Source organism: Hyperolius riggenbachi, chromosome 1 (assembly GCF_040937935.1).
Source record: "Hyperolius riggenbachi isolate aHypRig1 chromosome 1, aHypRig1.pri, whole genome shotgun sequence".
In the NCBI taxonomy this organism is placed as follows: domain Eukaryota; kingdom Metazoa; phylum Chordata; class Amphibia; order Anura; family Hyperoliidae; genus Hyperolius; species Hyperolius riggenbachi.
In genome coordinates this window covers 237,012,834-237,027,755 of record NC_090646.1, presented here as the reverse complement: position 1 = coordinate 237,027,755, position 14,922 = coordinate 237,012,834, and the positions used below count along the sequence as shown (strand labels likewise).

Sequence of the window (14,922 nt, the reverse complement as noted above, 5' to 3'; positions counted from 1 at the left end):
GGTGCCAAGTGTGCTCATAGACAATTTAAGTTGCTCCTTTTTATGTGCCTGAGGAAGCGGGCGTTAGACCCGTGAAACGCGTTGCAAGTGTTTGAGGAGTAATAATAAAACTGTTCATTTATGTGAATCAGTGCGATTTGTCTTTTCTGGGGAAGGTGTATCATCCAGCACCCCCCCCCCCCCCCTTTTGGTTATATATTTTAAATCTAATGATTTTAATCTTGGGGCGCCTGTTACCTTTTTTGAACATAGAAATGTATAAGTTGCAGTTATATCACCACTGGCAAGACTTCCAATACATGGCTATGCATGGCAACAGACACACTATGTGGCTCAAATGATTGTGGATCTCTTTAGGAAGGCATGGTTTGGATGTTCTTTGGGGCCTTTACACACTGAACACATTGCATTTTGCCAGTTACTTGTGGATGGAGGAGGTAAAAACTCAGTCATTTAAAAAAAATAGTTTTGGTATGCATTCACTAATAAATACATTGCTAAAAATGGAGCATGAACTTGGACTTTAAAGCCACACTCCAGACATGAGTGTTTTATTAGTCCACTGTGGGCAAACCTTTTCATCTGACTTGAAGGTCCTGAATTCGTAGCGGTCAGACAAATCCTTTTCAAATGATATAACCATAGCTCCTAAACCAACCATGGCCAGCGGCAGGGAGACACCATACGCTACCATGTTCTCATCTACCTATAATTGTAAATAATTATTTATATAGCGCTGACATCTTCCACATCGCTTGTACAGAGTATATCGTCTTGTCACTTAATTGTCTCACAGAGGTGCTCACAATCTAATCCCTACCATGGTCATATGTCTGTCTATATATGCATTGTGTAGTGTATGTATCGTCTAGGGCCAATTTAGGGGGAAGCAAATTTAACTTTTTGGGGTGTGGGAGGAAATCCACACAGACAGAGGGGGGCGGGGAACATACAAACACCGCGCAGATAGTGCCCTGGCTGAAATTTGAACTGGGGACCCAGTGCTGCAAGGAGAGAACTAACCACTACACCACCGTGCTGCCCCCAATGCCCTATACCCAAGTGTATAAACTCAGAATTTTATGGCCCTATTTTCCAATTTGGAAATGGACGTGGCACACAGGCTGCTGCGAAGCCACTATAGCTGTGCCATGCAGATGCATGCTACGTAAAACTGCAGTATGCCGCCCAGAATCGCACCGGCAAGATATTTGGACGGCTTGCTGGGGTCTTAACATCTGCCTCACATGCAGGGAAACACTGCATATTTGGATATAGTGGAAACAGGCCCCATAAGCCAAAAATGCAGCTTTGGCCACACAGGGATGACTTCAGGATGAGCAACATGCTATAGCTTACAGCACTCCCATGCTGTGACAAAGCAGTGTTCTAGCAAAAACACACCCATTCAGACGAGTGCCAAACTGCTTACTAATATTTCTATAGGAAGAAAGCCACACACAGGGATAACTGACTAAAATCACACACTGTATTCAAAGTTCATGAAAAACATGCAGACAGGTTCCATATTTACGACCTTGGTACCACTAAAGTCTTATTTAGAAGCTGAGGACAGGCTGCCCAATCCAACAAAGGAGCAGCTGGCTTAATCTGCAAAGCGAACCTGTAGTGTAATGTCACACCTAACTGACTAAACTGCAAAAGAGAATTACGAAATGGTCAAATGTCCCATACTGCAAAGCTGTAGGTACAGTATTTAATTTTTTTTTTTCTTTTTGTAGCCGAAAAGAGGATTCATAAATTCATTTTTGCTGCTGTATTATGGCAAAAAGGTGGGCATCTGTCTCAGGGATTGAAAGTAGCTGTATTAGTGAAAAAAAAAAATATGTATCTGTCTCAACAACTAAAGGGGCCCATACACCTAACGATTTTCCCGCCGATATACGGCCGAGTCGATCACAGTGATCGACTCGGCTGTGAAATCGCTGCGCACACCGCTGACAGAACGATCGATTTCCGCCGAAATGTATCGTTCCCGTCGATTCCCGTAGATCCGTCCATGCGGAAGATTTTTCTCGATCACCGGCGGGTCGGGAGTGCGTCGATAGCAGCGGTCGAATGCCCGACGCAATACAGCGGGTATACATTACCTGTTCCGGCCGGCGTTAGCCCCCTGGTCCTGTCTTCTTTCCGCACTGGGTTCCGGACCGGCTGCAGCTACACAGAACTTCCTGTCCCGGCAGGAAGTTTAAACAGTAGAGCGCCCTCTACTGTTTAAACTTCCCCTGGACAGGAAGTTCAGTAGCTGCAGGAATGGTCTGGAGCCTGGAGCGGAGAAGACAGCGGGGACCAGGGGACTCGCACCGGCCGGAACAGGTAATGTATGCGGGGGCAGCTCCACAGATTGCGATCGGTTTCAGGCTGAAATCGTGTGCTATGCCGAATACACACAATGAGATTTTCTGGCATATTTACTGCCAGATTGACCATTTCTATAATGTCAATCATGTTCCATTTTATGGAAAATAGATTAGAAATCAGATCGGACATGCTGGATCGTTGATCTGGTAGTAAATCTGAGAAAATCTCAGTGTATTAGGCATTAGATTTTCTGTCACATATTAATTTGTATATCTAGCTCTAATGTAGTGTATGCATAAATCAGTACAAAACTGGAGATCAGTTAATGTGCACCTCTGTAGAGGCTGTGTTTCTCACCTAGGCCCATATGTAATTGCTTTTTTCACTTAGGAGATAATTTTCATCTTCTCTGTAAAACTAAATTTTGTTTTTGTAAATATTTTACAATTGAAAAAAAGTTGATGAAAAAGTACTATCAATGTTATTTTTTTGCTTGCTGGTGACTTAAAATGCATTTTATGACAAGTTGTAAAAACCTAGGAGAAAACTCAGGAGAAAAAAAAAAAAAAAAAAAGGCAATTGCATGTGGCCCTTAGGGCCCTTTTCCACTAGCAATCGCTAGCGTTCACGCTGAACGCTAGCGATTGCTGAATCGCAATTACCGGCGATTCCCCGACGTTCGCGGCCGCGATTTTGCTATGCTATGCACTGCATAGCAAAATCGCGGCAATAATCGCTCCGCCGCGCGATCGCGATCCGGTCAAAAACGAATCGCGGTAGTGGAAATGACCTACCGCAATTCCTATGTTAAAAGCAAACTGTAGCGATTTGACAAATAACTAGCGGTTTGCGGTTTTGCGATTAAGCAATCGCAAACGCTGTAGTGGAAAAGGGCCCTTAGTGTCAAGTATCCCTAAAACTGGTCATGGGTAATGTATTTAAACAGGATAAATCACTCCCCCAAGCAAGCTACAGTATACCACACACCCAAATCAAACTTACCACACCCCCAATTTGCACCACACCACAACTTGAGCTATATCACATCCAAAAGCATGCCATGCCTTATCCCAGCTCATGTCTGGAATTTTAGGCCTGCTCTTACAGTATGCATCATGGGCTTCTCAGACACACAAAAACTGGTTTGAAGCCTGCAGTGGATACATGTGGCATAGCAAAGGGGGGGAAAAAAAAAAAAAAAAAAAAAAAAAAAAAAAAAAAAAAAAAACTTTTTGGGCCGTTTTCTGTAATACAGTACAATTCCTTACAAAGTAAACACAAAGGGACCGGGGAAAAAAAATTGTTTACTTTATCAGAAATGGTCATACTCAAGCACATAAACATGTACTATAGTACTGTATCTTAATTCAGTAAATAATTGGGAGTCATTTTTTTCTTTTAATGTTCCAGGGAACATGGACAGTGTCTAAGCTAGATCAAAAAGCACTCAATATGCAGTGCTCAATATGCAGGGAATTGCATGCAATAAATCACACGCATGCAATAAATCACACAACAGCTTGCACAGGAAGAATAGGCATCACTAGTGAATGCAGGTATTTATAGTGTGCTCCAATGTCCACATTTTTGTGCAGTCGGGATGATACTGTAGCCATGGATAAGCAAGTCACAGATGACAGGCAATTGCCCTCACTAATCAGGCAGCAGCTTACACAGGAGGTATAGATCTCACCAGCTGGTGCTTTTGAAATAATCCACACAGACCCAGAACCCAGAAAAGTTTGCAGATAGCGAAAAGGCTACAAGTGGCTGTCAGACTGCCCACTTTCCACTATAGCCTGATACAGAATACCGCAAGGGCCAAAAAACAGGTTTCCTATAGCAGTCGTTTTATTATATCAGGGTTTTCTATACCAGACGTTACTCCCATATACTTATATTGGTGATTGGCTGGGACACAGACATGTAGTTTATAATATCAGAGTTTACTATAAATCATACTGTATTAGATATTTTAGTGGAACTGACTACGCACAAAAATGAGCAAAAGTTATGTGTCTGACATGCGTTTCCTACATAAGCTGAATGGAAGTAGCCGAGATATATACCGGTAACTATTAGTGACCTTAGCCCATTTAAAAACGGGCTAGGTCTGTTATTACTTCGCCGCGCACATACCCGCCCCTCCTAGCCCCGTCCTACTCAGTCTCTCGGCAGTGTCTCTGCGTCTTGTCCCTGCACATGCGCAGTGCAAAAAGCACTGAAAGGGACACTTGCATATTATTGATATAACTGCCGTAGATAACTATATATAACAATGCACTGGAACAACTAAACATTTCCATCAGATGTATCTGTTGGCAGAGCATCTTTTAACATCCTAAAGTGGTAGGTGGAGTTCTATTACATACACCTACAGGTGTGCTCCAAACACTAGTAGCAAAGCTCTCCTTTAAAGAGAATATGTATTGTTAAAAATCGCACAAAAGTAAACATACCAGTGCATTAGGGGACATCTCCTATTACCCTCTGTCACAATTTTGCCGCTCCCCATCGCATTAAAAGTGGTTAAAAACAGTTTTAAAAAGTTTGTTTATAAACAAACAAAATGGCCACCAAAACAGGAAGTAGGTTGATGTACAGTATGTCCACACATAGAAAATACATCCATACACAAGCAGGCTGTATACAGCCTTCCTTTTGAATCTCAAGAGATCATTTGTGCGTTTCTTTCCCCCTGCATCTCTCATGCACTGAAGTTTCAGGCTGCTCTTTTCTTTCTGCAAACAGCTTTGCTCCTGTCTAATTCCTCACTATGTGAAAGCCCAGCCAGCTCAGAGGACGATTTATCCAGCTTGTAAAAGATAAGAGAGAAGAGAGAAGTTGCTCTAATCTAAATAACACACAGGCAGTGTGCACAGAGGGGCCTGGAAGGGGGAGTTCATAGCAGAACCACAACACTGAAGAACTTGGCAGCCTTCCAGACACAGGCTGACAAGTCTGACAAGAGAGAGATAAGTTGATTAATTACAGAGACTGTGATAGTACAAAGTGCTGCAGTAAGCCAGAACACATTAGAATAGCTTTTGGAACTTGTAGGATGATAAAAAACAGGATGCAATTTTTGTTACAGAGTCTCTTTAAAGTACAATTGAATATGGAGGCTGCCATATTTAATTCCTTTTAAACAATACATGTTGCCTGGCAACCCTGCTGATCTATCTGGCTCCAGTAGTGTCTGAACACCAAAAACAAGCAAGCATCTAATCTAGGCTGATATGACAATACTGTCAGAAACCCCTGATCTGCTGCATGCTTGTTCAGGGGCTATGACAAAGTATTAGAGGCAGAGGATCAGCAGGGCTGCCAGGCAACGGCTATTGCTTAAAAGGAAATAAATACGGCAACCTTCATCCCTCTCACTTCAGTTCTCCTTTAAGGCAAATTTAGATATGGTGTGTCTAAGAAATTCAATCTAAAGGGTTTAAAAAAACCTGCATTAGTCTACCATTTCCACCATGAGTCCAAAGGTTTATTGAACGGGTGGGTGCTAGTTTATAATAGGGGACAATACCCATCTCACAAAATATCTTTTGAGCGCAGAAAAACGTCCGACTTGAACATTTTATCTATAGCGAAGATTTGACCAGTCAAATATATTTACATACAAAGCTAAAGTAAATTTGCACCTACTTCTAACATAATGTTAATGCTGTAGTGCATCTGGAAATGTATAAAAAGATGCAAGATTCCTAGAGGCAGCTTCCTGGCTAATAGTCTAGGTTGATGGAAGGATAGTTTGTGTGTCTACATATGTACTTCCTGTCAAGGCTACAGTGAAACACACTGCAAGGAGTCAACCTCACCCAGTCTCTGAGCTGCTGAGATCAGACAATCCCTGGCTGTACTTCATTGCAGTATGGTAGGTGAAGTAACAAGGCTTTCACTACATTTACATGAGCTTACCAGCCAACTTCTTCTCCAGGGATAATTCACACGAGCTCAGTGAGCATTCCTGCCTCTCACAGAAGTCCTCCCAATGGCCCAGTGAAAAAGAAGGACTTCAGCAGAACAGCCTAATTCACATAGCAATTGTTAGCCAGCTGTACTGTACCATGAGTAGCCATGATCTTCCCCTCAGCCTTGGCTTCCACTAAGTTTCACAGTCCCCCTCCCCCCCCCCCCCCCCCCCCCCGTATTGCATCAGTCTACCACCAGGTTGCCTCTCAGATTTCGTAAGAGCACCACGAGTGGTGGATTCTTGGAGGCAACAACTACTTGTGTGAAAGGGCCCTACATGCAGCTGTTTGGGTTTTCAAGTTACAGATTACAAATTCATGAATACTTCAGGTACCGGGCTGTGAAATCCAGGAGCCAGTGGGCAATGTTAAACAGCACGTCCCATCAGGAGTACCTGGGACTTGTCCTGTCCAGTTTTTCTAGATTCTCTGGGGATAAGATTAAAGTGGAGCTGAACTCTTGCACAGGGCAGAACAAAAGCATAGAGAAATGCACCCTGTATGTATTTAGAGTTTTGCCTGTCTTATTCCCCCAATCTATGACTAATCACAGCTGTAATTTGATCACTCAGATGTGTCAGCTGGCTGCCTCGGCAGGGCAGCTAGTTTGTAAACACATGATGTCTGCTTCCATGAAAGCAAATAGACACTGCAGATTTGTATCAGTTGTAACAAATGTTTTTCTTGAAAAAGGTCATTGTGCTGTTGCATATCTCTAATTAGAGCATAGAGTAAGTTCAGGTTTGCTTTAACTACACATTAGATGCCTTCTAACCTCTATTCAGTTGCTGGCATTCTACCATCCTTCGTTCACTTACAACCCACCCCCTTGTGGGCTGCTCCTACAGTGTCTAAGCTATTCCATCAAGATGGCTACAAAACAATGTCGAGTAGCTGCTCACAGCAACTAGAGACGGCCAAAGAGATGTCAAATTCTGACTTGCATTTGGCCAAATACTCAAATTCCTGCTGATTGATTTGCCCAGTTCCAAGACCGCTTATTAAAATGACTTGCAAGAAATGATTACCATCTATTTGACCATATCTAAATTTAAACCTATAAAAAGGCATGTTTCTTTCAGCCCTTCTTCCCCATACAATATTCTCCTAGCCTCTCAATGATGGGCAAAGGTGACACACACATACACACACACCATGTGATCTGTACACAATTCCATCAGAAGTAATGTGATGGAGTGCACGTGTGATCACAAAATATACTGCAAGTCTTTCAAACTGTTGCAATTACCCACCAGTACAATCAAGTTGCTAGATAGGAATGTAGTATTTTCAAATAAAAATAAAAAAATGTATGTTGATTTTATTACACATTAATCTGCATTATCAAATCATGCTTTGCACAAGATTGTATTTTAGCATTTATAACCAGCTCGTGCATTCACTTTGACCGCTTTCAGATGGACAGCTGAACTGAACCACTTGTCAGGCAACTCAGCCTCCAGTCTACACGCCATGAGCGGCTTTCAGCTAGAACGTAATGTAGGTGAATGGCAGCATTTGAAATGTGGGGAAGTTGCCTGCATGCATCATGGCTGCATTCAGTGGGGTCACAACCACACTCAGATGTGACTCTATATGGTGACCACCTTCCCACCACCCATGCTGATCTTCAGCAAAAACAGTGCTTACTAGAGATCAGTCAGCTGACAGGAAGCACATTCACTGCCATAAGCCTCCCATGAGAAACTGCCCTAGAAAGCAGAGAGATCATCAAATGGAAGGTGCCAGTGGTACAGCACACACAAAGACATGCAAAGGTTTTATTATTTTTTTATATGAGTTTCCGGGCTCCCAGAAAGTATACTACGCAGGTATCTATCACAGGTGGCATCTAATAGTAGAAGGAAATGCTTCTAGCAGTCATTGTCAACTGGTTCTTTAGTGGGTGTGCATACCTAAGTGCTGCTTAAATACAACCGGACACAGTTTAGCAAAGATGGATTGGAGAACAAACAGTTATGTTCATGGCTCTCTTTCTCTGATGTGCCAATGGATGCCAACAAGTCAAGTGGCATTCAGTTACATTGCAGGGTGACAACTGAAATATGACTGGCTGACTTGGACAAATACTTCACCTTCTTTGCACCTGCCTTGATAAAATAGCCCCTATAAAAGTTTCTTATATGGCTAACCTAAACCCAGTTAGGCCTGGAACCCACTACAAATCGCTATAGCAATCAGCGACTTTAGGGCCTGTTCACACTATATGCGTTCCTAGCCGTTTTCAGGGAACGCGTACTGGAACAAAAAACGCATAGAAACGGCTCCTAATGCTTTTGAATGGGCTAGTTCACATGTATGTGTATGAGACGCATACGTTTCTCATCCGCATTGCTGCACGCAGTTCTGTGCGATACGCATAGAAACGGACGCAATGAAAGTCTATGGACGCGTATCAAAAACGCGTACTATTGCGTTTTTAGCGTCCGTTTTCCTCTGCGGTTCCCATAATTCTTTTTTTTCCCCTGGGTCACGTGTTTGTGCAAAACGCAATAGAAAACGCATTCAAACGCAAGAAAAACGCATGCGTTTTTCAACTTGCGTTTCTTTGAATTTATACGCGTTCTACAAACGCAGCAAGTATGAACAGGCCCTTAATGAGCGTTTTCTGGTGATTTTGGTAGAGATTTTAAATAGTGTAAGCGTTTTGCCAGTGTATGTGTAGCGATTTGCGATTAGTGTTTTTAATTCTGATTGGTCCTTTCAATTAATTTTAATTTTTTTTTAAGTGTACAGTAATTTAAAAACGCTAGCAAACTGCTCTGTATAGCAATTCATGAGCAATTACACCAGCATTTATATACTTTACATTGCAGAAACGCTAACGCTCAAAAATGCTGTATGTCCTGCGTTTGCCATTTTGGCAATCGCTCCAGTAGAATTTGGCCCATCAACATTAGCTTAGTGTTTAGGGAAATCGCTAGCGTTCTGAATCGCAGCAAAATCGCTCTAGTGGGTTCCAGCCCTGAGGGGCTAAATCCCCGCAGTATGCAGTGCGCAGAACTGTCATTCACCATGTTATAGGAGCAGGAGTACTGACACTAGTCTATTTTAAAGGGCCCAGCAAGAAACATATGGAACATTTCTCTAATCACAGCACCCTCTACAGCACAAAGCATTGTGATCGGCTGAATGGTGTGGGCGAAGTTTACTACAACCTATCGGAATCCTAGCAGTTAGAGATGGTGCTGACCACCCTATAATGTTAGCAGATTTTCCCTATGAGGTTTCCTGCTGGGTCCCCTAAAGTAGCCTGGTGCCGGAGGACCCACCTGGATGACGTTTGTTAATGGTGCAATGCTCTCGAAAAGCAACTTCAGGGCTTTCCAGCAATCTCCCAATTCTGTGTGTCATCAAAATCTAGGAGCTAAAAATGTAACTTTGTAACAATTTTTTGCCCGGCGAGAAATGCAATTACCATGGGCAGAAGTAGAACTTTTAAGAGGTATAATGAGATTAGAGATGGCCAATAACAGTTTTATAATTGGCTTGCCTGCAAATTTAATGTAAATCGCTTGGAGTGGGGCAAATCAAACGTGTGTTCTGCCCATTCTAATTGGCCCAGTTCCAAGCTGCCTACAGACTACATTAAATATGCATCTATTTGACCATCTCTAACAAGATGCAAAAACCAATAATTAATTTCCCAGTTGATTAATCAATTACCCTGACAGGTATCAATCATTACTCTTCCAAATCGGATTAGTCCTCTGCGAGATCTTCAGCACAGGGACGTTCACGTTAAAGTTTTAATTCACACCTCTAGTCATCTATAATCATTCCCAAAATGAAAGTGAACCCGAGGTGAGAGGTGTATGGAGGCTGCCATATTTATTTCCTTTTAAACAATACCAGTTGTCGATCTATTTGGCTGCAGTAGTGTCTGAATCACACCAGAAACAAGCATGCAGCTAATCTTGTCAGATCTGACAATAATGTCAGAAACATTTGATCTGCTGCATGCTTGTTCAGGGTCTGTGGCTGGAAGTATTAACCTCCTTGCCGGTTATCCCGAGCTCAGCTCGGGGTAACCTGCAGCGTTGGATTCCTCAGGCCCTGCTGCGCCGATTTGCCTAATTTTTTTTTTCATACACGCAGCTAGCACTTTGCTAGCTGCGTGTCACTTACGATCGCCGCCGCTCTACCACATCAGAGGGTGCCCCCCCCGAGACCCGTGTGCTGCCTGGACAATCAGTGCCAGGCAGTGCTGAGGGGTGGATCGGGACTCCCTCTGACGTCACGACGTCGGTGACCAATCGCACCCGCCGCCATGGCGACAGGGGAAGCCCTCATGGAAATCCCGTTCAGAACGGGATTTCCGGATGGGTATATGCGCCGACGGCGATCGGCGCATACGGGGGGACGCCGCAGGGAGGGGGGGAAGCATGTAGCTAGCACTAGGCTAGCTACATGCTCAAAAAAAAAAAAAAAAAAAATTATATATATATATATATATATATATATATATATATATATATATATATATATATATATATATATATATATATATATATATATATATATATATATATATATATATATATATATATATATATATATATATATATATATATATATATATATATATATATCAAAAAAACACCCTCCCTGCCGTGCACAGCACATTTTTAGAACGGCAGGGAGGTTAAGCTGGGTACACACAGAGTACTGCTGTAGCTTGACGCTAGCACACTGGGGACCTGTGCGTGACAGCTCGTCGCCAGGTCCCTCTATGCAGCAGCCGTACACACGGCGCACAGAGATGCAGCGGAAGCTGTCGCCGAAGGTTCCTTCCCCCGCCGGAAGCTCCGTCTATAGTAAGTGGGTTGCTGCCGCTAGTCCGCATACACACGCAGTACGCGTGGCGGACTAGCAACAGTTGTGGCGACAGCTGTTGCGTGGCCAATCGCCTGGCGACAGCTTTGACTAGCGACGGTTCGTGGCAAGTGCGTTATACACACGGGGGACCTGTCGCCGCAACAGGTGCGTGCCACATGGTTGCGGCGACAGTTGTAACCCGTGTGTATGAGCCATTAGAGGTGGACGATCAGCAGGACTGACAGGCAACAGGCATTTCTTAAAAGAAAAATAAATATGGCCTGCATATCACTGTTGCCTCAGGTTCACTTGAAGGTAGCAATATTGTTTTTGATTACTATTACCTGAACATATACTTTCTTTTAAAAGGAAAAAAAAAAAAAAAAAGCTGCCTGTCAGGTTCTTTAGCTTTGCAGCATGTGACCAGGACTCAAGGGTCAAAATAAAACCACAATAATTCATATACCAATACTGCAAGGTGTATTTACAAATAATTCACCAAATGTTTTGCATTCTATAGTCCCCCGTTGCAAGTCACTGCAGAATGCTGTATAAAAGTTAGGGACAGGACATAACACAATGTTCAACACTTTGTAGCACAAAACATGAAGAGCCAATAACACAAATTCACAGCGAGTTGGGGGGGGGGGGGGGGGGGCTTTGTGGAATGGATACCTGAATGCTTATGCACGATTACTTGGCACTAACCTCTAACTGCGGAAACTGAGAAAAGCCCAATGTGCACGCCCAGAGGCAACAAGGGTTAACTAAAAAGTATGGAATGTGGCACTGCTCCTACTTGCAGCTCTACTTGTACTACAGGAATTTACCATCTCAGAATTGCTGGGCTGGGGTTTTGATTGCACATTTATCTTCACAGCAATCCAAGCATAAGGAACATAGGAAGAAGACAGACATGCAACCATTAGAGAACAGCTTGTTATACAACCAACCTAAATCTATAGAAAAAAAAAAAAAAAATATAGTGAAGGCCAAGCAACATGCAACGTCAAAGGCCTCATCTGCCGCTCATGGGGTTAATGTATACTCCGAAGTGTTGCGTGAATTATAGGCAATATTAAATCTCGTATCTGGGGAAGACACCAATTTGAAGACATATTGACTGCAGGCTTTTTTTCTGTATCCCTGAGTAAAATATCTTCCTTGAGGGCATCATTAATTCCCCTGGCGCAATATTCTTTACCACATGATAACAACTAATAATTCATAAACCGATGTATGGAACACAGCACTGCAAGGCAAGACAAAGATAGTGCAAAATGATAGGAGACAGGTGATCTGGCCTAAACACTGGAATTACATCACACCTCATTGCTGAGCATTGGAATGCCAGCTCATGGCAAGGAAGGCAATGTTCTGGAGCATAATGGATGACTGCAACAAAAAAAAAAAAAAAAAAAAAAAAAAAATTATATATATATATATATATATATATATATATATATATATATATATATATATATATATATATATATATATATATATATATATATATATATATATATATATATATATATATATATATATGTATATACACATATATATAGATACACACACACACACACACACACATCTTAGATTTTATTGTGGATTTGTGTTGTGCATCAAGTGTGAGCTGTCAAATGATTCATTAAGGCCACACTACAGTGACAAATCAGCATAATTGACCCTCCAGCCAGCCACCCACCCACATGCAGATCCGAGATGCCCTTCCTACAGCATCGGAATACCGCACTTGTCTGCTACGTACAAGGAATAATAGAGGAGAAGCCTGAGCAACGGCAATACGAAATGCCAGCAACCTGCAGATTACAGATAGTTTCCATTTTGTAGATTAGGGAACGAACACGTAGGACCCTCCCCTTACAACCTAACACCACCCCACCCAACGCTAATGATCCATTTCAGTAGCAGAATCAGATAGCCCCCCTGGCTCTGGTAACGAGCAGCCACTGCAGTGCTTGTATCTCTTGCCAATCATTTCTGAACAGAATCGATCAGAAACCTGATTGGACCTGTCATATCAATTCGACCCATTGATCTTATGGGAAATTGCATGGCATTATAAATCCAATAATCAATCAGCCTCCCCATTGCTTGTGCTGCGGTATATGGGGAATGCCTCATCTGCTCATGTGTAGGGAAAGGAGGCTGCGCAAGGCTTGTGCAGTCCCCCCCACCTCCCTACACTACTCCCCCCTTCGCCACCACAAAATGCTGCAATGTAACACTGTGCCACAGACCCCACCACAGCAACCCCCCCCCCCCCCCCATCCATTCCCCCATATGCTGAATAACAGCAGGCAGCTGCCTTACCTTTCACCACCCTGTCCAACGTGGACACCTTGGGATCCATCGCCCTGTGCTCAGACATTCCCAGCTGCAGCCTGCGCTTCTCGCAGGAAAAACGCCTGCCAAATGTCTTTTTTAAATCCTGGTTTGGAGGTAAAGTTGCGCCTTAGCTTCTCTCCTCTCGCCTCCTGATTCTCAGATATGATTCACCAGCATGAAGAGAAGAATTAAGTGGGAAAAACAACCCTCCCCCCCAAAAAATAAAAAAAAATAGTCACAGATTGCTGCAGTGAGCACTGAAATGCAACAGCCTATCTCTAGACAGAGACACTGCTACACTGTATTCCCTGACTGCCTCTGCTTTCCACGCACTCACCCTCTCTCACACACATACATACATACAAGCACTCTACACCATCAGCGCTCAACCTATCCTCAGCCCAGCTTGGGTTACAACTCTTGTCCCGCCCCTTGCTCCCCGTCTGCTGGTTCCTATTGGTCCAGGCCAGCCATCAATCAGCAGGAGGAACCCTTTCAGGTATTTTCCTTCCCCAAAGCTCAGTGGTGTTACTATGGCTCTTTCTGCTGTCACTTTGGCTGCAGACAAGAAAGTGGAGGAGGAGTGGGAGGAGGAAAGCACAGCGAGAGCAGCTTGGCAGGGAGAAGCCCCGCTAATGATGATTCCTGTGCAGCAGCAGCAGTGCGCAATGTAAGCCTGCCATAGATTGGAGGCTCTGCGGGGACGCACCATTGGCTGCTCGCAGTCCTCTCCTTATTGGCTTCCGCACTCGCTCTGCCCAGTTTGCTTCCTGTCACATTATAGATGGTGGCTGTTCAGTACAGTGTGCCATGTCAGGCTGCAGCTGCGGAATGTCATCTCATTATGGGACTCTGTATTGGTGACAGTGTTACGATAATGGCTCTTTTCCTTTCCAGGCTTCTTCTCAGCAGGTTGCTGTGGAGGGAAGTGTCTGCAGTGCTGCTGCTGGATACACAAGCTGGGGTCACTGAGGACATGAGGACCTTCCTCTGCTGCTGAGGGGATTCCTCTGCTAGTTAGCAGACTGATGCAATCATGTCTGGACTGGGAGATCTGTGTCAGCCAACTCAGTTCAATAATAAAACCTTTTACATTTTGCTGTTGCAGGGCTGAATTAGTGCATGGATTACTTATGTGTCTGTAAATTATAAAAAAAATACTGAATAATGTACTGTATAATAATTGTAACCTTGAAATTAATTTTGTTCAACTAGCCATGTTCTACATGCCTGAAAGTACAACTGAAGTGACAAGATTATGGAGGCTATATTTATTTACTTTTAATCAAAACCAGTTGCCTGGTAGCCCTGCTAATCTGTTTGACTGCAGTAGTGTCTGAATCACCCCAGAAACAAGCATGCAGCTAATCTTGTCAGAGCTAACAATAATGTCAGAAACACCTGATCTGTTGCATGCTTGTTTGGGGTC

At 43.2% G+C, this 14,922-nt stretch overlaps 1 protein-coding gene across 4 annotated transcripts in view; it reads right to left on the bottom strand.

Moving 5' to 3' along the window:
* PPP3CA (protein phosphatase 3 catalytic subunit alpha) overlaps positions 1-14,125 on the bottom strand; it is a 338,286-nt gene extending 324,161 nt beyond the window's left edge. For 2 of the 4 annotated variants that reach the window (XM_068231655.1, XM_068231648.1), the window contains exon 1: positions 13,479-14,123. In XM_068231655.1, coding sequence (XP_068087756.1) covers positions 13,479-13,536 — 58 coding nt within the window. In that variant the 5' untranslated portion in view covers positions 13,537-14,123. Of the gene's footprint in view, positions 1-13,478 lie in introns of all 4 variants that reach the window. The other 2 variants (XM_068231640.1, XM_068231663.1) reach the window with 2 other exon arrangements.
* Between the last annotated feature and the right edge of the window lie 797 nt (positions 14,126-14,922).